Source organism: Bidens hawaiensis, unplaced genomic scaffold, assembly GCF_021521415.1.
Source record: "Bidens hawaiensis isolate Kalapana, Puna unplaced genomic scaffold, B.hawaiensis_p1.1 tig00035523_1, whole genome shotgun sequence".
NCBI lineage: Eukaryota > Viridiplantae > Streptophyta > Magnoliopsida > Asterales > Asteraceae > Bidens > Bidens hawaiensis.
This window is the reverse complement of record NW_027496184.1, coordinates 192046-214626: the sequence shown is the minus strand read 5'-3', so window position 1 is coordinate 214626 and position 22581 is coordinate 192046. Positions and strand designations below refer to the sequence as shown.

The 22581-nt window shown below is 38.1% G+C and overlaps 1 protein-coding gene and 1 pseudogene across 2 annotated transcripts; both read left to right on the top strand.

The window, feature by feature from the left end:
* Positions 1-4763: 4763 nt before the first annotated feature.
* LOC143587476 (disease resistance protein SUMM2-like) lies at positions 4764-5645 on the top strand. The gene has a single exon (XM_077068757.1). It carries the CDS (start codon positions 4764-4766, stop codon positions 5556-5558), a length of 795 nt encoding a protein of 264 aa, XP_076924872.1. The 3' UTR covers positions 5559-5645.
* LOC143587475 (uncharacterized) lies at positions 5561-10693 on the top strand (annotated as a pseudogene). Its single transcript, XR_013144896.1, has 5 exons — positions 5561-7067; positions 7109-7432; positions 7753-8333; positions 9499-10206; positions 10300-10693. The product of XR_013144896.1 is annotated as an uncharacterized LOC143587475 (transcript).
* The last annotated feature ends 11888 nt before the right edge of the window (positions 10694-22581 follow it).

Genomic DNA, 22581 nt, shown 5'->3' with positions numbered 1-22581 from the left:
CAGCAAAACGAATTATATTCGCGCAGAAGTAATGCAATGAGTTAACTTACACAAGCCGTCAACTTGGATAACAGGCTCGGTCGCGCTGTCGGCCCACCTCCTGCTCATTCCAACCCCCACCAGCGCCTCCTCGCAAATGTTCTTGGCGGGGGATGGTTCAGCGGTCAACTTTTTACCCAGGCGCCAGTTGGGTTCTTGAAGACACCCACATCCGCAGGCGCAGAAGAGATCGCGCGCATGGTCATGCGGATGGGGATCACACCAGCCCTGATGTAGAAAAATCTCTCAGACCAGTCATGAAGGCTCTTGAATGAAACAGTGCAGCACTTGACCTTCTAACTGCGAGGAATAAATGAGAACCAAGAATCTTGGATCTTGGGCTTATAAAAAAACTGAAAGCGCCGAGGGGTGGGCTCCTCGCGCTGAGATTTGCACATGAACTCAAAATGAGTCATGCGCACGAGTCCAAACGGATGGACCTTGGGATATATGAATCCCATAAAACCTAAGCAGCGCACCCACAAACCTTGTCATCGGGAGACGAAGGTTGAAGTGGGTGAAAAAATGGCAATAAAGGGATATATAGCCGGTGGGCGGGTCCGCCGCCGTTTGCCCGGCCGCCGGCAGCATGCAGCCATACTCAGGGAGAAAACCCTGAGAGGCGATAAGGCTGTCAAAATCGGACTGCCTCAGTTTACAGGGGATCTCATCCCACTTCTTCACTACCTTGGTCTTCCTACCTCCTCCGATGAGGCCTCAGCAGCCCTCTTCCCCTTGCCGGTCTTCTTCAACGTAGACATTACTAACGATTTCACACGGCGATTGCTGGGGGAGATTGTGTTGTCTGGGCTATCAGACATACAACAAAGTCAGGCACAAGTTGCTTCCGAAGAACGGAAATCTGGAGGATACTCACTTAATCGGAATAGAAAGAAAGGAAAGCTATGAATAAACAACAAAGAAGATGAAGGATAAAAAACTCAAAGGGCTTGCTTTTATAGGCCCAGAAGAGAGAAAAATTGGTACTGATCGGACTTCACGCGCCCCCACTCGCAGGTGTAAGCCAACGCGAGCGCGACACGTGTCCCTGACACTGTGTGAGGGGACACGAAAAGAAACGATACAGGTGCTGCCAGAGTTCACGCGCCACCACTCGCAGGTACGGACCAACGCGAGCGCGACACGTGTTCCTGACACTATGTGAGGGGACATGAAAGGCAACTGTAGCACCTCGAGCACACGAAAAGTCTGACACGTCTCCATCACTGACGCATGTCAGCAACAACCAACCACGTACATGGACGATTCGTTTCAACCAAAAGGATAGAATTTCGCGCAACGATGAGTAATAAGAAGAAAAAGACAAAACCCTACTAAAAGAGCAAACTATTAAGTCTAATATCTATCTTACCTTGCTCGCGCGAGACAAGACACACATTAGACTGGGGGGGCTTGAAGAGGTATGTACCCGCCTCAACACCGAGCGAGGCGGGTCAACCCACAAGATATAGACAAGAGGCTTGAAATCAAGATATTATGAAGGCACAAAGCCAAAACCTATGCACATGGCGCATATCACATATGCTCACGCATATCACATATGCTCATGCATCACATGCTCAGGCATCACATATGCTCATGCATCACATATGCTCAGGCATAACATATGCTCACGCGTATCACATGCTCACGCACCATATATGCTCACGCATATCACATCTGCGCGTGACGCATCCGCGCGTGGCGCATCTGCGCGTGGCGCATATCACATGCTTGTGCATATCACATCTGCGCATGAAACATCTGCGCGTGAGAATAAAGAGAAGACCTCGCGCATCCTCAGGATAGGCGCATATCACACATGCACATAATCAACCTCGTCCTTATCCAAATCAGGATAAGGACAACCTTGATTGTGCACGTCAGAGAACCTTCCAGAAGGTATCTTTTTAAGGAATAAGAATATGCTGATGTTGACAGCTGCCAATGAAAGGTGGACAACTCAGCAAAACCCTTGTGCTACCACGTGATTGCACATGGGTCAGAGAATAATCAATGAAAAAGCACCAGGTGTCTCAAGGACACGTGGCGCAAAGCAATAGGAGGAGGCCAAAAAGGCCCTAATTGGGTCTGAGCCCAATCATTGGAAACCCTAGTACTATAAATACCACATCAACTCCACAATGAGAGGTATGCCCTATTACGCTGTATCACGCATTATTAAGCAATCTCAGGCAATATTAAGCTATATTAAGCAATACACTCCAATTCCTTACTCTCAGATTATTATCTTCTCCTACAAACTCTTATTCTCACACCGGAGGGTTACCCCAAAGAGGACCCCTCTGTCCCTTTCTGAGGGGTAAGTTTACGGTGCTGTTCATTTTGTAGGTGGAAGAATCCAGATTCCAGAGAACCATCGGTGAAATAGCATAATCACACCCGAGGAAAGTTGATCGTCTACCAGTGAGTCGATCCACGTTTCTTCAGTACTGAAAGAGTATGGGGACAGCCTAGCTATATACTTGGCAAACTGGCAGCTGCGTCAGAACAGATTCGGGTCAGGATGAACTGATTTAGAACATGATGGGTTCGGATTAGAACGGGTCGATTTGCTTCAGTAGCATACGGTTGACTGGTTCGCCTTTTTGTTATTGATTTTAGTATCTGAATGGACATATTAGAGTGATTACAAGTTCTTTGTAGGTAAAGAACATGTACCAATATTTTTACAATTTGCAATAACAAATTAACATTTAGAAGTTATAAAAATTATTGAACTTTCAAACCTTCGGAATTTGATAGTGCATTTGCCCACAAAAATGGGAACAGGTAGCAGAAAGTGTCGTTTTAAGAAAAAAAAAAGTTGAATGCAATAAACAAAACCGGAATAAACTTGCATTTGACAAAACCACAACACATAAAAAAAGATCGAAACAGAAACCACAATCAAAACCCAAAATTTAAGGAACTATGTTCGTTGTATTCTACGTGTAATCGTGTTCATCGTTTTCTGTCTTCATCGTATCCTTCATGTTGAAAAATTAATGGAAAATTAAGTTAAAATTTTTGAATCAAAGCTTGGAAACAAGATGATAAACATAATGTGAAAAATCTTGAGAGTTTGAAGAAATCCATTGGATGCCCCCAATTAGAGAAACATAAGGTTTTATGAAGATGAGAGGATTTCAAAATTATAAAATATATTCCAACTAGTTTTTATCCCCATATTACGGGGGTTGTTTTATATTATTTGTTTCTAATATTTATTTATTTTTTGAATTTTTTTTATTGTATGAAAGGAAATAATATATTTATGGTTTGATGATAAATTGTTTCACAAATAAATGAGATGTTATAACCGGGTTTAAAAGGTATATGGGTTTGATGAGACCCAAGACCCGTTTATTTTTTTACTATAAAATTGGCTTTTTAATTATAAATTATATATATCATTTATTTAAATAAATCAGATATTAATTTTTAGTATATCCCTACTATATAGGATTTTTTTATCAATATTTGGTGAGATTAGTTTTTAATTTAATGAGATGTTATAACCCGTTTAAAAATTATCTGGGTTTGAAGAAACACATACCCGTGAATTCGGGTTAAATGCATGAGAAGCCTCAATTTAAAAATCAAGCAAATTTAGTGACTGCAAAAAAAGGAAGAGCGACCACACGTAAGATTTTTATGTTTTCATTTATATATATTATAGATAGGATAGTAAATAATATTCTATGGTGTGGGTAGATCTCCTTCATTAACAAGTCTTTGGGCTACTTTTGGGTCAAGTACCGCTTTTCTTTAATTAGTATTTCATGGCATGATTGGTGTAAGTTTTTTTTTGGTAATTTTTGGTTTTTCTTTGTTATTTGTTTGTTTTTTCCCTAGGAAAAACTAAACAGAGTAACAGACAAATGTCGGCTCTCCAAAAGTCAACTGTCAATACAAAGGCAACTTCTTAGAAATGGAAAACAGGGTTGATTAGTAATAACTAATAAGTCTTCAGTTACCAGCTTCATCTCTTCTGTCTGTCCATGTGATCTTGAACTCACTTTGCTACCTACCATCATATCCATCAAATTTGTTTGTTGACTTTTGCTTTTTATGATAACCTTCTCAATCCAACAACAATGGGTGGTGTAGATCTTGTTGTTTCCGTACTCGCAAAGCTGCTCGAATACACAGCCCGCCCGGTTATCCAGCCAGTTAATTACATCCTCCATCATGATACCAACATTAACACCTTAAGAACTCAACTCTCATCTCTAGAAAACACTCAATCTGGAGCCCAACAACAAGTAGACACAGCCAATCGTAACGGAGAAACCGTTATGCCAATTGTACAAGCTTGGCTTACTAAAGCAAACAATGTAACAACATCATCATCATCATCATCATCATCATCGTACTCAGTATATCCCATCAATAGCAATGCTATGGTAGGGTCTGAGGAGGGTAAGATGTAGACAACCTTACCTCTACCCCATAGGGATAGAGAGGCTGCTTCCGATGAGACCCCCGGCTCGATAGTAGTTTTGCATCAAGCCTTGGACATAAGGCACATAGCACTCAATCATCGGGACACCGGCTGATTGGTGCATGTGCCCTTGTCTTTCGGCTATCAACGCCACCACATGATGCCTGATTAACCTTCCCCCACTTTTAACGTTATTTTCACGAGATTAGTAAAATAACGTCAAAATTAGTGCAATTTTACTTTTGCCCACCCGAGAGTTCACACATATATACATTATATGCGTGCACCGCCAGCAGGGCATTCAAACAATGTAACAACAGAATCCGAAAACTTTTTGAGTAATGAAGCTGGTAGAAGTAACACTTGTGTTAGTGGATCATGTCCTAACTTGAAGTTGATTTACAAAAGTAGTAAAACAGCCAAGAAGATAAGAATGGAGGTCGATGAACTTGTACAAGGCGGAAAGTTTGATCGTGTTTCGAATCCTGCGCGGTTACCTCCCTTATGGCCTAATGGTGGTGTTACTGAGCTGGATGGTTTCGAGTCGAGAAAGACGCAATTGAGATTGTTGATGGAGGCGTTGGAAGACGATGGTGTTAATATTATTGGTGTGTATAGTATGGGTGGAATAGGGAAGACTACTTTTGTGGAGGAAGTTGCGAAACAAGCATATGCGCATCAACTTTTCGATGAAATGGTGATGGTGGTGGTTTCGCATAAACCGAATTTGAGGAAGCTTCAAGGTGATCTAGCGGAGATGTTGGAGCTGAATTTGAAGGAGGAAGGTGAGCTTTTGAGGACGGTTCGGTTACGCGAGAGGCTGAACCAAGTAAAGAGGATTTTGATCATAATGGATGATCTATGGACGCCACTTGATTTGACGACAATTGGGATCTCGCAAGGTAATCTTAATAAAGGCTTCAAGATTATCTTGACATCAAGAAGTCTTGATGTGTGTAATGCTATGAACACTCAAAGAAATTTCCATATGGATATGTTATCTCCAGTCGAATCTTGGAATTTGTTCAAGAAATGGCGGGTGATTCAGTTGAATCTTCGGATCTTAACCTGATAGCTGTTAAGGTTGCTAAAAGATGCTCAGGATTGCCTGTTGCAATTGTGACGGTAGCAAGTGCTTTAAGACATTAAGGTAAACATGCTTGGCGTGATGCACTTCGTCAGTTAAGGAGTTCTACGGTTAATGATGTCAAAGGAGTGTATGCAAATGTATTTGCTTCATTAGAGTTGAGTTTCAACTTTCTAAAAGATGAAGAAACAAAAGCTTGTTTCTTGCTTTGTAGCTTGTTCAAAGAAGACCTTGATATTCCAGTTGAATATTTAGTGAGATACGGAATAGGTTTAAGGTTATTCCAAGATGTTTATACTTTAGAAGAAGCAAGAGACAGAGTTCATACAATAGTTGAGAATATCAAAGCTTGTTGTTTATTATTAGATAGTGACGAGGAAGACTGTTTCCGGATGCATGATGTTACTCGGGACTTTCTACTCTCGGTAGCTTGCAGGGGTGTCTACCTGTTTTTGGAGAAGATGATTCCTGAATATCTAGAACCATCTAATGAAAACAAGCTAGGCAATTATTATGCAATCTCAATGGTTTTGAATAATCTTGAAGAATTTCCCATTGGTATAGATTGCTCAAAGCTTCAGTTGTGGCGGTTAGAAGGTTCGATGGAGTTGATGCAGTTTTCAGGTAATAAAAATTACTTTGATGGGATGAAAGAGGTCAACGTTGTACTCATGCATCATGTATCTATCCCAACCATACCATCATCATTTCTTACTTTGAGAAAACTCATAACTTTGTGTCTTGAACATTGCAAGTTAGGAGATTTGTCACATATCAAAGAGCTAAAACACCTAGAAATTCTAAGCTTTATGCATTCGGATATTGAAAACTTACCAAAGGAAATTAGAGAACTCTCACGCTTACGGCTTCTAGATTTATCAGATTGTAAGAATCTGAGAGTGATTCCATTTGGTGTTTTCTCCAGTTTGTATAACTTGGAATGCTTGTACATGATGAATAGTTTTCGCCAATGGGGATTTCACGGTCAAAATAGCGAAAATCAAGCAACACTAGATGAACTGAAAAGCTTATCTCGCTTAACTACCTTAGAGACACATATCCCAGATGTCAATCTGTTTCCGAAAGATTTACTATTTGGAAACTTGGTGAGATATAAAGTCTTTATAGGGATGAATGTGAGCCAGGCAATTAGTTACTCATACTCCAAAACCTTGATACTCACACTCCATCAAGGTCTTAATTTATACAGTGGGATTTATAAGCTGTTAAAATCGGCTCAACATTTAATCTTGGATTACTCGATTAAAAATGACTTAGAAGATTTAAACAGCATTGTGCATGACTTGAGGAAAGGTTTCAAACACTTGAGATGTTTAGAGGTCTATGGTTATACCGGGGTTGAATCGTTAATTGACACCAAAATATTCCCTGTTTTGGAGAACTTGAAGGTTGTTTCTGCTGCTGATCTTAGAATGATATGTTACGACAATCTCCCAGATCAATCATTTTGTGAGCTTCGTGAATTAATGCTGAGTATTTTACCGGAATTAACTTGTTTGTGGGTTGACCTATGGGAAATGTATGCTTACATAATCTATTAACTCTATTTGTATCTGATTGTCACAAACTTAAAGACCTTATTTCACAGTCCACAGCCAGAGATCTCTCTGAGCTTCAAAAACTATATGTGTCATCATGTGAAGATCTTAAAGTAATATTATTTAAAGATGCGGGTGATTCGTCTAGTCGAATCGTGTTGTCGAAGCTAAAGTCGATAAAGCTTGAGTTCTTACCAAGTCTTTGGAGTTTCTGCCCTGAAGCGGATGCTAATTTAGTACAAGAACCCCTTTTTAATTCAAAAGTAACAACTTTCTTTCTGACTTATGTTGCTGATATAGGTGGATTTATATCTGTTTATTTACGAATAAGTCGATTTTGTTTTTTTTTTTAATCTCAAACGGGTCAAATTAATAACATTATAGTATAATCTACAAGGGAACTAGGCCAAACAGGCTTAAATTTATCTAAATTCAATTTTAAACCATACAACTATAAATCTTCTTTTTTTACGTGACGGGTCGATATTGCAGGTTGACTTTCCTTCTCTGGAAGAGTTGACTCTTCGTGAACTACATTCGGTCAATGAAATTTGGGGCCACCAATTTTCGACTGCAAATTCCGCAGCCTGAGGATCCTAATTATATTTGGCTGTGAGAAGCTAGTACTAGTGTTTCCATCATACATCCAAAAAATGCTGCAAATCTTGAAATTCTCTCCATAGAATGGTGTGATTCTGTAGAAGAGGTGTGTGAACTTAACAAACACGATATTCACAACGAGAATGATACACGTTTAGCAACTTTACCTTGTGTTAGAGACCTCATTTTGGGAAAGTTACCACTACTAAAACATCTATGGTGGAACATGAATATTAATTCTCATGCGTATACAAGCTTACAAAACTTAAATTCTCTGCATATCTATGAATGCGATGGCCTGATCCATCTTTTCTCAGTTTGTGCATTGAAGAGTCTTGTTCAACTTCAAGAATTGAGGGTACGCTCGTGTAAGATGGTGAACACAATATTTGTTAATGAAGGGGAAGATGATATTATTGTTCTGCCTGAATTATGTCACATTAGTCTTGAAGATCTTCCAGAACTTTCAAGTTTTTGCAAAGGGAGTGCTAGTTTGCAGTTTCCATTATTGGATATGATTGAAATCAAAAGTTGCCCTGAAATGAAAACATTTGTTGATTCTGATCATTTGCATCATGAAAATAATCTCTTCAATGAAAAGGTATGCTTCACATTATATCACAAAGACTTTTTTTGAATATTTTATTTGATTTTTTTTTATGCTTTCAAATATATTTTTTTTATGGTTTTCATTTTGTTTAAATATATTCATGTTAAGGATTTGTTTTTTTGGTTTAGTTCCGGTACCGTGAGCCCAACTAATACCGACTGAATTTGCGTCGAATAATCGCAGCAACGACCGGGTTCTACCAATTTTTGTTGTTATTTTTTGTTTTTAAATATGTTCATTTTACAAATCTATTTTTCGGGTTTAGTTCCAATACGAGCCTAACCAAACATGTCTACTAGCCGCTGCAATGCCCGAGATTTTAACAACGTCCAGATTTTACCGATTTCGTTTTTGGTGCCACAACGAATTGTTTTGGAATATTTTATTTGATACTTTTTTTTTTGTTTAAATATTCATTTTATGATTTCTTTTTTTTGTTTTAGTTATGGTACCATAACGAACCTTACCGATACCAACTGAATTGACATCGAATAGTCATCGCAAATGCGTGGGTTTTACCAAAAGCCCGACTTATACCGATTTTTGTATTAAATATGCTCCTTTTACGAATATTTTTTTACCGATTTTTGTTTTAAATATATGTTTTTTTTTTGTTATTTTATTTCAAATAATTTGTTTTTTTTGGCTCTAGTGTCGGTACCATAACTAACCTAACCGATACTGACCGAATTCGTGTCTCTTTGATCATAAGTTGTACATGTGTCGATACTATTTTGGGCATTTACATAGTAATTTTTCGGATTTAGTGTCGGTGTTGTAAGTAACTTAATCGATACCAACAAAATTCCAGTCGCGGCGTCGGCGGGTTTTGTTACCTAGTTTTATTACTCCCTCCGTCCCATTAGAAGTGTCATGGTTTGAAAAACACAAAGTTTAAGGTGGATTAATTGATTACTTTTTTTCCTTACTAAATGACAATAATGTCATTGGAAAGTGGGTCTATCAATATTGTTTATTAATGTTGTTGTGTGTGTTTAACGGTAAATTTGGAAATTGGCTAATAAAGTTTAAAAGTGGACATTTGTAATGGGACAAACAAAAAAGGAAATATGCACATTTTTAATAGGACGGAGGAAGTAATATTCAATGAACACATGTAATCTACACTCTCTAACATCAAGTGATGGACTTGTAGGTTTCATTGCCTAACTTGCAAGCATTATACCTGGATGGCCTGAGTAGCATGATTGGCATATGGCACAACAGACCTCCAGAAAAGAGTTTTAGTCAACTTCAAGTATTGAAAGTCATCAACTGTGATCAATTATCAAGTCTTGGACCAATCAACATGCTTCCAAGATTGCAAACACTGGAAGAAACTCATATTATTAATTGTGCTTCGCTTGAACAACTCTTCACCATTAAGCACTCACAAACTCACCAAAATCTTGCTTCTGTTGCACTAACCAAATTGGTCGATTTAGTTTTAGACAATCTACCAAATTTGAGACAAATATGGTGGGATAGAAGTATGTCTCCAAACGAAACGAGTAGGTTTCAAAGACTTGCTTCTATCGAAGTTGCAAATTGCGACCTCATTAATTGCATATTCCCAATGTGGGTAGCTAGAGGCGTGCCTCGACTGATGAAACTGAAAGTTGAATTGTGTAAGTCGGTAAAAACGATTGTTGAATATGATGGAGGAACATCAGAACCAAATGGTATTATTCTCCCTCAGATATGTAGTATCGAGCTTGATAATCTACCAAATTTGGTCCACTTTTGTACTAGGATGTCTGTCTTAAGGTGGCTCGCGCTGAAAGAACTAAGAATCATGAATTGTTCTAAAATGGAGTCATTTGTTTCATCTGCAAACTCCGCTAAAGTGTTCTTTGTTGAAAAGGTAAGATATATATATATATATATCTTCCGAGTCACTACGTTTTCTTTGACTCTGAACCAACCTATTCATATATAAAATGCTATTTGTTTACAGGTGGTTTTTCCAAGCTTGGAGAAACTGAGGATTGACAACCTTGAGTGCGTGAATACGTTATGGCATACAGACACCGCGGCTGAGTCATTCAGTCAACTTAGTATCCTAGAAGTTAAAAACTGCAACAATTTGGTCAAACTTATACCCCTCGAGTATACTCCCAAGGCTGCAGCGTCTGGAAGATATATACGTAAGTCAGTGTCGTTTGCTCGAGAAGATTCTGGAACAAATAGACGAGGATTCTGTTGGAAAAGTCATGTTTCCTAAGGTTCACACTGTCAGATTAATAAAGCTACCGAAACTTGCATGTTTTTACTCTGGGAATGAGAGTTTCGAATGGCCAAATCTGGAAAGGTTAGTTATAGAAGAGTGTTCAACCATGAAAATGTTCTGTTCGTTGGGGCAGGTTGTTCCTAAGCTAAATGCGGTTGAGGTTGGCTATGGTTTACGAGTGTGGAATGGCGATTTAGACCGCACTATTCAACGTTTATTCTCGGGTAGCTGACACTGACACACGGGAATATATTTACCATAGTTAGATGTTTATGCAACCACTGAAAGCCTTGCCATCAAACACAAAAGATTAATGTTGATAAATTCAAATCACATATATTTTCAATTCGATCAGATGAGCCGGGTGTTGTATGACCCACAACGAGCACATTTATGTAGGGGTGTGCAAGAACCCGAAAAAATCGATCCGAAACCGAAAAAACTGAATCGAAACAAAAACCGACGGTTTGATTTTATGTTTTTGTAAAACCGCACTAGTGGTTCGGTTTTGGTTTTGCATGTAAAAAAACCGAAAAAACCGAACCAAACAGAATTTCTAAATTTTTATTTTTTATATTTTGAATAAGTAATTCATAAGAATTTAATAAACATGTAACTCCAATATTTTTGATCAAATGTATAATAGTCTATTATTTTACAACTAATAAAATTATTTATACCTAAATTCATTATGTTTTGCGAACTTTTTTTTTTTGCCTAAAATTTTCAAGCTCAAACGGGCAAAAACCGTAAAAACCAAAACCGAACCGGAACCAAAACGAAAACGAAAACCGAAAAAACCAAATCGAATGGTTTCAAAAACTCCAAAAACTGAAGTTTTGGTTTTCGGTTTGGTTTTAGCCAAAAACCACACCACGCACACCTCTACATTTATGATACAATGAGTGGAACGGTGCAGTTCCTTTCTTCTCACAATCATTGCAAAAGATGTCATGAAAACAACAATCACATTTGAAATTCATCTCAACAATCAACAATAACAATATGTATATATATATATAGGTATTGGATCATTTTAGAAGATTTTACAGCGAGAAGTGCGAGAAGTGAAGGTGTAACTCCATTAATTCCTAATTTCACTCCCTTTCTTATGTGTAGGTGCGTTGTGTAGGTACATATGTATGTGTGTAGGTACGTATGCTTGTATATGTGTACGTATGTTTGTATATGTGTTTGTATGTTTGTATGTGTGTAGGTACATAGGTTTGAAAGTGGCTCGGTACATTTATATGTTTGTAGGTAGGTTTGGATGTGTAATTAAGACATAAATACAACCAACCTACATATATGTATGTAACATCATATGAAAATGAGTGAAATTAGGGATTAATGGAGTTATACCTTCACTTCTCGCACTTCTCGCTGTAATATCACTTCTCGCAAGATCCATCCCCTATATATATATATAGGTATTGGATCATTTCAGAAGTTTTTTTACAGCGAGAAGTGAAGGTGTAACTCCATTAATCCCTAATTTCACTCCCTTTCTTATGTGTAGGTGCCTTGTGTAGGTGCATATGTATGTTTGTAGGTACGTATGTTTGTATATGTGTACGTATGTTTGTATATGTGTATGTATGTTTGTATGTGTGTAGGTACATAGGTTTGAATGTGGCTCGGTACATTTATATGTTTGTAGGTAGGTTTGAATGTGTAATTAAGATATAAATACAACCAACTTACATATATGTATGTAACATCATATGAAAATGAGCGAAATTAGGGATTAATGGAGTTATACCTTCACTTCTCGCACTTCTCGCTGTAATATCACTTCTCGCAAGATCCATCCCCTATATATATATATATATATATATATATGTATGCATTATATTTATAGCAGTGTTTGTGTGTATATAACCTGTGTCCTGCCCAAATACTCCTTAGGAATATCCTCTCCAGCTAGTATTGTGTCCAACATCCCAAAGTATACCTATAAATTTTCTTCTTTTATGAATTCCAATAGATATATGAACTGTGTGCTACTAACAGATAAATTAAATCTATCTTGTACTCTTAAAGGTGCGTAATTCTTAAAGCATTGAACCGGCTGGGGTCGCGGGTTCGAGTCCCCAAGCCCAGATTTTAAATTTTTATTTTTCTAAAAGCTGTCAAATCGATTTTTAATATTACTATTTGAATATAACATTAATTAAACGTTTTTTTTAGAAGCCGAACCTCCGCCTTCTTTTTTTCTAGTCTTTGGAGTTTTATTAACCTCTTAATCAATATATGAATATATATATACACACACGATATATATGTCTCACATGTCATAGATATGATAACGATATTGTTACCATTCGCTTAATGAACCGAACTATCTTAGATGTTCATAATAAATTTTCTTTTAAACCTTCTCATTAACGTGTATCTGTTACATAATATTTTACCTATTTATCAGTAAGTAATATTTATTTTATTCAACAAAAATAATTAATAATAATATAGTAATAATAATAACAATAACCAATAATTATGATAATTAATCTAATGATATTTCCACTCTACTTACTTAAAACCCTATTAAATCTCAAATCCGTCATAAGTCTTGTAATTGTAATTCAATACATTTATAATATTTTTTATATTATCGTTAACAAATATGGTCTCTCGTTGACATATCCCGAGGAGCGCAACCGTTTCCATCTTAACTTTTTACCACCGTCTCATCACTTAATCCCACTCATTATGGTGAGTAACTAACATCCTCCCCCTTTTTACCGTTTTATATTTTGGGGGCGTTATACGTTCACAACTTAAATAGATAATTTTTCACTACAATTCCACTATTTGCATAGATATGTAATTGTTCACTTAGTGTATGCATGTGAATGTGACTATGTGTTTATTTTTGAGTTGTGGTTGTTGGTATCGCTCCTCATCCTCATTAGTATGATGTACGCCGCCGGAGTAACTCGACCCATTTGGGATGAGAGAAATGGCTTTTTTATATTATTATTATTATGCTAGTTTTAGTAGTTCATGTTTATCGCAAGAAATTGTCTTATATTATGTATATACAAAAAAAAAAGAACCATGATTACTTGTTTAACTTTATGTTGACAAATATATATTTTTTCACGCATGACAAGGGTAGCCTTTTGGGATGAAGAAAGAAATTAAAGAATAGATTGATACCTTAGGTTGCATGATGAATAAAGAACATTTTTTGACTTTTATATTTTTTATTGTAATGTTATTTTCTTTTGAGGCAATGTTTATGTTTTTGTATACTTGATTGATATATGAAATGAAATAATTTTGATATTGATACATGTAATTTTCTTAGTGTCTTTTGAGCTATGATACAATATTGTCGTGCCTCGGCAGGTTCCGTTGTAGGTTGGGGTGTGAAAGATTGGTATCAGATCCGAAGGCTATAAGATATGTGGTTAGAATAACGACCTACTAGCATGCTTAGTGTAAGCCCCGAACCCGGTAGCCCTACCTTAACGTCGGATTTACTCATAAACACAATTCTTACAAATCAGAGTTAATTAAAACTTTCGCGGAATATAACACTTCGATCATTCTTTAGAAAGCATCACAAACTTGTCTTTAAATCATAACATAAAAAATCATATTTAAAATATCATTTCTTCCATCTTCAGATGACAGCCGTTCAATCCATGCCATGTGCCCACCTCATGCTAGCTCATTAAACATATTTACATGCGTGCATACTAAAAGTCAGCTACGCTGAGTGAGTTCTAGTTAATCATACATCATGCAATACGTACACGCATCGTACATACATACATGTCTTAACATTGTATAAATATCCATAAGAGGAACGTCACATACTATCTATTAAAGAACTATTACTATTATCCCTACTATATATATATATATATATATTCACCATAGAAGGACACTCTGTATATATATATATATATATATATTCTCCATAGAAAGACACTCTGTATATATATATTCTCCATAGAAAGAACACTATGCTCTCCATTAAAGGAACACTATGCTCTCCATTAAAGGAACACTCTATATATTATCCGTAGAGGGAACTCTATACATAATTTATTATTTAATATCCATATAATGAGACAAGCTCTATTCTTGGCAATACATGCAATATCCGAAGATCGTTCACGTATCGACAAGTAATCACCCTTACATTACATACAATATTCATATCTTTATTTATAATTTGACAGTACGTGCAATATCCGAAAATCGTTCACGTATCGACAAGCAATTATTTGTATCTATCACATATATCATACATGGCATACACTTATCATTTAAGATAAGTGTATTAACTATCACATCGAGTATGCACACAACCCCGAAAACATAACAAGGAATGGGGCTAGAAACTCACCTAAACTCGGTTACGTTCATCGTTGATGGTTACTCCTTCCGTGAGATGTGTACGGCTAATTGTATAACAATTACACGTAACGATTAACTATCACTGCCCATATCACAATTCTAGTCTGATTATAACCCACAACGAACGGGGTCCGGGGGCAGCGCCCCTGGCAGTGGGGTTCTAGGGGCGTGGGTCAAGCTGCCAGGTCAGCATGGAAAAATTTTATTTCTATTAACTGTCTTATCACATTTTCCATTAGGATTTTAAGATATTTTTCTAATTCGTTAACTCATTCCTTATCATGAATTAAGCCTGATTCGCTATCCGATTCGTTGTCTGGGCATAGGCTAATTCGTTATCTTATCATCATCTGATTCGTCATTCCAATTCGTTATCTGAACATGCCCTGATTCGTTACCTTATTCTTAACGAATTGGCGAGTAACGAATCACCTGATTTGTTATCTGGTTCGCTAGCTGATTCGTGATTCTGGTTCGTTGTCTAGTTCGTTATCTTAGTATAACGAATGGATAGATTCGTTATCCATTTACACGAATGAGTCCCATTCATTATGTACACGTAACGAATTGATCATCCATAACGAACTACCAACGGTTCTTACCCAGATCTTTGACTATAGGGTCAAAGTCAAAATCATCAAGAACATACGCAGTCAACCTTCATCGAATCTGCAATTAAACCCTCATTTCTCGATGAAATAACATGATTTAGGTATCAATGGATTCGTCTACCCAGCGCCACAAACCTAACCATTTAATCGTTCAAACAGTCGTGTTTATAGGGTGCGATTTAAACATATATATACAGGTTCTTTAGGTTAGAATTTTAACCTATCAATTGTTAATGGTTTTCAGCAAGAATCATCACGTTTGGTTCGTTTTTATCATTAGTATACAGATCTAAGATTATCTAAATGAATCCGGACCTAAATAAACGATTCCTAATTATATACGCACCTTAAATGAGTCGAACTACGAACACGGTTAAGCCTTGGTGTTGTTTTGGTTCTTCACGACGATCTAGCACCAACGGGTTCGGGTTTCCACCTTCGAACCTTGGCTCGGGTTATAGGATGGTGTTTGTGTGTGTTTTTTCAAGGTGTAGGCTATGGTGTAGATTTGGATAAAAATGGAAAGAATTAGGGTTTAAGGGGTATCTATACTCCCTTAAGCCCATGGACCTAAGGCCCATCTTTCCCTTTTGGTCCATAATCAATTCCATCTAAAAGCCTACTTATCCTATCATATTTTATTATTATTATTATTATTATTATTATTATTATTATTATTATAATTATTATAATTATTATTAACCGAACGGAAAATTGGGATGTTACACTTAGGGTCCCTATACGTGCACCCTATTTGTTTTGATTTTTGTACATAGCTTAGCATATTTAAATTGTTTATCATATACAATTGTACACAAAAGCACACACTTATTCCGAGGCTATGCCTCATTCTCAAAATTATTTTTAAAACTCTTGTACGATTTTTAATCGGGAATTTCCTTAAGAAATCCCACCTTTTTATTGCCATCTCCTTGAGGATGATTCGTGTCACGGATTTGTAGTAACTGTAAGAGGGGGAACACTTGTTCACCAAACCCTTGACACCAAGGCTTGCGAGCCTAAGGAAGTACAATGCGCATAAATCTCAATTAACCACGAGACCCGGTTGCCTTCCGGGAGTGTTTAGTGAAGGTGTGACACTTATTAAGCCAAAGCATATCACACCAAACGTTCACGAATCTACTACCCCCATTGTATCAAATGTGGTCATGTGACGATCACACCCTTAATTTATAACCGAATTCGTGGCTAACTCGGTTTTTCCGCGTTGTTTTTTAGTTGAATAGATTGGTGAAGTATGTAATGACGGGGCGGTTCCTGAATTACTTGAACTATCTACCTCAACACCCCTCAATTCTATTTTAATTGATATTGTTTATTTGGTGTTCGATATTTTTCCTTTTGTTGGAAGGACCCATGGTGGTTCATGAAGCCCTAACCAAGTCTCATAAGTGATAAAATTATATTTTTTTTCTCTCATACTAAAGATGATAAAAATTTATATAATCAAGTCTCATAAGTGATATAAATCTCAATATCAACCGCAATCTCAACCTCAAATTGTTAATAAATTCACAAGTATCATTTTATGCAAACTTATATATATACAACAATTACCCGAGTCTCATGAAATTTTACACATTTTATCATTGCAGTATGACTTCCCGCCTCATCCACCGAAACCGTCGCACCAGAAACTCTGACCATAGCATGTTATCCCGCATTGCTAAGGGAATCGTGGAAGCCCTCCCAACAATAATCTTCTCAGTTCCAAACCGTGAATGTTGCTGCCACACCCATGAATTCGAACCCTCGTCCAATGGTTCGAACATATGGAAAATGTGTTTCTCTATTGTGCGTGTCCGGAAGACAAAACGACCACCTACGCCTCAATCGTCTTCAAATTGAGTGCCCTTACTTGGTGGAATGGTAAAAGGTACACTCTTAGGGCTGAGGTTGTGGTGGCTTTGCCTTGGGATGACCTGAAGATGCTTATGCTCGAAAGGTCTTGCCCAAAATATGAACTTCGGAAGTTGGAGTACGAGTTTTGAAACTTGAAGCAATAAGGTGGTGATAATACCGCTTAAAATAATCGATTCCACGAATTGAGCCTCCTCATCCTCCATATGGTCACTCCTTTGGAGCGGGCCATTGATAAGTACGTCTCGGGTGGGTCTATGCAAATCCAAGATTCCGTTCTGATCCGTGACCCGAAAATCCTTCATGATGTCATCACTCTAGCTGGTACCCTCACCGAGAACCACGTTAAGGTTATGACCTTGACGCGGAAAAGTTCCAAGAAACCCAATGATAAGCCCACACCCGAGCTCACTAATGAATCCAAGCCCGAATCCTCTAAGCCTGAATCCATCATACACAAAAACCACAACAACTCTTCCCATTACCGCAATAACAAGAGAAAACCAAACTCAAAAAACTATGTCTTGGCCCAACCGTAAGCCTAACAAGCCTCTCCAAACAAGAATCCCTACACCGGCCCACACCCGTATTGCAACATTTTCCAACGCCACCATCCGGCCCAATCCACTTGTCGGGTGTGCGCAAATTGCCACCGGTTCGGCCACCTTACCCAATATTGTCGAGAAGCACCCCATGTGCAAGCCGCTCCACCATGGTTCGCATAATCAAACCAACACAACTAAGCCATCCATCGAGATCAAATCATTAAACCCGTTAGGGCTTGCTATAATTGCGGTGACCCAAATCACCTCCGCGACACGTATACTCGACTCGCTCAAGCCCACAAAGCATATGTTGCACCACAACCCTACTACAGCTCCAAAGCAAGTGCAAGCTTATCAACCCCAAGTACCCCCAACTCATGGCTCCTCCAATTCTTCAAGCTTAACCCATGGTCATGCAAGCCTATCAACCTTTAAACCCTCAAGCTTCAACTTCTCAAACTCAAGCACCCCAAGGAACTCAAGGGAAAGCTTTCACCATCAATGCTTATAAAGCCTGAAACTCGAATAATGTGGTGAACATTACATTTCCAGTTAATAAGCACCATGCTTCGGTATTATTTGATTCTGGAACCGATAGGAGCTTTATTTTATTTAATTTTAAATACATACTTGACGTGCCCCGTAGTAAATCATTTAAACCCTTCATGGTAGAGATAGCTAACGATAGTTAGATCACTATTGGCTCCGCTATTCATAATTGCACACATAATCATAATGGGTGAAAGTTCCTTATTGACCTTATCCCTATGCAAATGGGTAGCTTCGACGTTATCGTTGGTACGGATTGGCTCTCGCTCCACCGTGCCGAAATTCTATGTTTCGAGAAACTCATTCGAATCCCTATCGACGGGGGCGTGATTCTAAACATTCTCGGAGAAAGACCCTTCTCAAAGCTAAACCTCATGTCGTGCTTCGAAGACCAATGTTATTTACGCAAGAAGTATGTCGCTTTCTTAGCCCACGTCGCCACAAAATCTGATGAATAAAATAAACTTTCTGACATCCCAATTGTCCACGAATTCCCCGAAGTGTTTCCCGATGACGTTTCCGGACTCCCTCCCGTTCATAAAATGGAGTTACCTATTGATCTCATGCCCGAAGCAAACCCCGTAGCCAAAGCACATTACCACCTTGCACCTTCCGAGATGCAAGAACTCTCCAACCAACTCCAAGAACTCACGGACAAATGTTTCATTTGCCCGAGTTCGTCACCAAGGGGCGCACCTGTTTGTTTGTCAAGAATAAGGACGGTACTATTCGTATGTGTATCGATTACCGCGAGCTCAACAAGGTTACTGTTAAGAACCATTATCCCCCTTCGCGTATCAATCAAGGAGCCGCATGTTTCTCAAAGATTATTTCCATTCGGGTTATCACCAACTATGTGTCTACGAAGATAACATACCCAAGACCACCTATGTACTCCTTATGGCCACTTTGAGTTCCGAGTTATGCCTTTTGGGTTAACCAATGCTCCCAAAATTTTCAAGGACCTTGGGAACCGTGTTTGTAAACCGTACCTCGATAAATTCTTGTGGTTGTTTTCATCAACGACATATTGATATATTCTAAATTCGAGATCGAGCACAAAGACCATTTGCGCGCCATTCTCGACTTGTTATGAAAGGAACAACTTTACGCCAAATTCTCCAAATGCGAATTTTGGCTAAATCAAGTTCAATTCTTGGGCCACATCGTCAACGACAAGGGCATTCATGTCGATCCCGCTAAAATCAAAGCCGTTAAAAATTGGAAGACCCCACCTTCTCCAACGGAGGTTCGTTTGTTTCTTGGTTTAGCGGGGTATTATCGTCGTTTCATCCGCAACTTTTCAAAGATTGCTTCACCCCTTTATCGCACTAACCCACAAAGGAAAAGTTTACGAATGGAGTTCTGATCAAGATGAAGTGTTCCAAACTATAAAGGACATGTTTTGCAATGCTCCAATCATTTCTCTTCCCAAGGCAACGACGATTTCTTTTGTGGCGCTTCCATTCAAGGTCTTGGTTGTGTTCTCATACAACGAGACAAGATCATTGCTTACGCTTCACGTCAACTCAAGGTTCACGAGAAAAATTACATGACGTGCGATCTTGAACTTGGGGCGATCGTGTTTGCTTTGAATATTTGGAGACACTACCTTTACAGCACGAAATGTGTGGTATATACCGACAATAAAATTTTACAACACATTTTTCGACCAAAAGGACCTCAATATGAGACAAAGACGATGGGCCGAATTGTTAATCGATTACGATTGAGAAATTCGCTACCACCCTTGGAAAGAGAATGTCGTGGACGAAGCTCTTAGTCATAAGAGTCAGATTAAATCCGTCTTGCTTAAATGTGCCACCTTACAATATGACCTTCAATACCACATCTGCGATGCACAAACAGTCTCCATCACCGAAGGTAGCTTATACGACGAGATGTAGTGTGACGCTGAACTCCGACTTGAAACCAAACGTAACGGCTTACTCTATTGTTTGAACCGTTTATGAGTTCCTGATCGTGACGGTCTTCGCATGCTCATCCTCAATGAAGCTCATAAGTCACGATACTTTATTCAACTGGTGCGGATAAAATGTATGTCGATCTTCTTTCCATGTTTGGTGGCCGGGAATGAAGAAAGATATTTTGGTTTATGTGTCTAAATGCCTCACTTGTTTTAAAGTTAAAGTCGAGCATCAAAATCCATTTGGTTTGCTCAAGAAACCTCCGATCTCCGTTTTAAAATGGCAAGACATAGACATGGATTTCGTTACCAAACTCCCTACTACTCAAAGTCGCAATGATAGCATTCGGCTCACTTCATACCTTTCCGAGAAAATTCCACCATAAACGATTTAGCTCGACTATATGTCAAGATCATCATTTGCAGCCATGGAATACCTTTGACCATCATCTCTAATCGTGATAGTCGGTTTACCTCTCATATTTTGAATTCGTTGCAAACTGCCTTGGGTACCCCTATTGATCTAAGAACCGCTTATCATCCGCAAACCGAAGGTCAATCCGAGTGAACTATCCAAATTCTCGAAAATATGCTCCGCTCTTGCATACTAGATTTTGGTGGAAATTGGGATACTCACTTGCCACTTGTAGAGTTTTCCTACAATAAAGTCTTTCACACTAGTATTGGCATGACACCATTTGAAGATCTCTATGGCCGAAAATGTCGTTCCCAAATTTGTTGGAACGTGATTGGTGAATCGCAAATCACCGGTCCCGAGCTTGTACAAGAAACTTCCGATCGAATCGCTCTTATTCGTCAAAATCTCCTTGTCGCTCATAGCCGTCAAAAGATCTACGACGATAAGCGTCGTAAACCTCTCGAGTTCAATTTTGGTGATCGATTTCTCCTTAAAGTATCTCCATGGAAGGGAGTAGTTCGGTTTGGTAAAAGGAATAACTTATCTCCTCGTTTTGTTGGCCCGTTTGAGATCGTTGAAAGGGTTGGTAGAGTTGCGTATCGTCTCGACCTCCCCGGAGAGCTCTCAAATGTTCATCCAACTTTTCACATTTCCAATCTCAAGAAGTGCTTAGCCGAGGGGGAACCTCCACATAACCCTCGACGAAGTACAAATTGATGAATCTATGCGCTCTATCGAGAAAACTATTGAAATCATGGTTCATATGGACAAAGAGACCAACTATAGTCGTATTCTGCTTGTCAAAGTTCATTGGTAATCTAAACGTGGTCCTGTGTTCACTTGGTGTCACACCCCAACCTACGGCGGAAATGTCGGGGCATGAACTGATTGTCATAGCTCACAAGGTTACTATGATGCAACATTATAAATTCAATATTTATTTAATAATTTCAATTAAAACAATTATTCATTACAATATCTCAAAACAAACACAAATTAAAATCATAAAATTAATTGTCTCATTAAATTTCTTCTAGCATAAGTCCTTAAACGATCTTCTAACTTCAACTACATCATACGATGACCTGCATATGCGTTGAAAATAAAATAGTTTTGTCAACACAAGGTTGAGTGAGTAAAACACCAGATTTTCATGATTTTATATAATAATAATTAAGATAGCAAACTGTGTCAAGTGAGATAAGCAATTTAACCATAGCATATAGACAAATCAATCAAACCATAAAGAAATGGCTAAACCGTTGCCATGCGACTGGGCATTGGTTACCAAAAATGAGGTGTCGGTGAAACCATTGTCAATGCGTCGGACGCCGGTCACTACGACGGTCGTATGATCATACTAGACCAAGATTATGTTGGACCTCTCCGAATGCGGAAGCATATAAAGCAAGTAAGCAGCACATAAACAAGTAAGGTATAAATTATTAAACACAAGTGACAACAGTTGCAAGTTGAGTAATATATAATAATAAAATAATATGACACATATGTCCCCAAAAAGATTTAAAAAGGGGAGTGATTACTCACCTGATCGGATGAACGAAAGATAAGCGAGGATGATGCGAGAAAGATGAACCATTTAGGATACACCGACAATGATTCCTAGTTAAATATAAATTAATTATAAATGATATAACATAATTTAATGATTTAAGATTTCGATGTGATTTGAGTTAAGTGTTG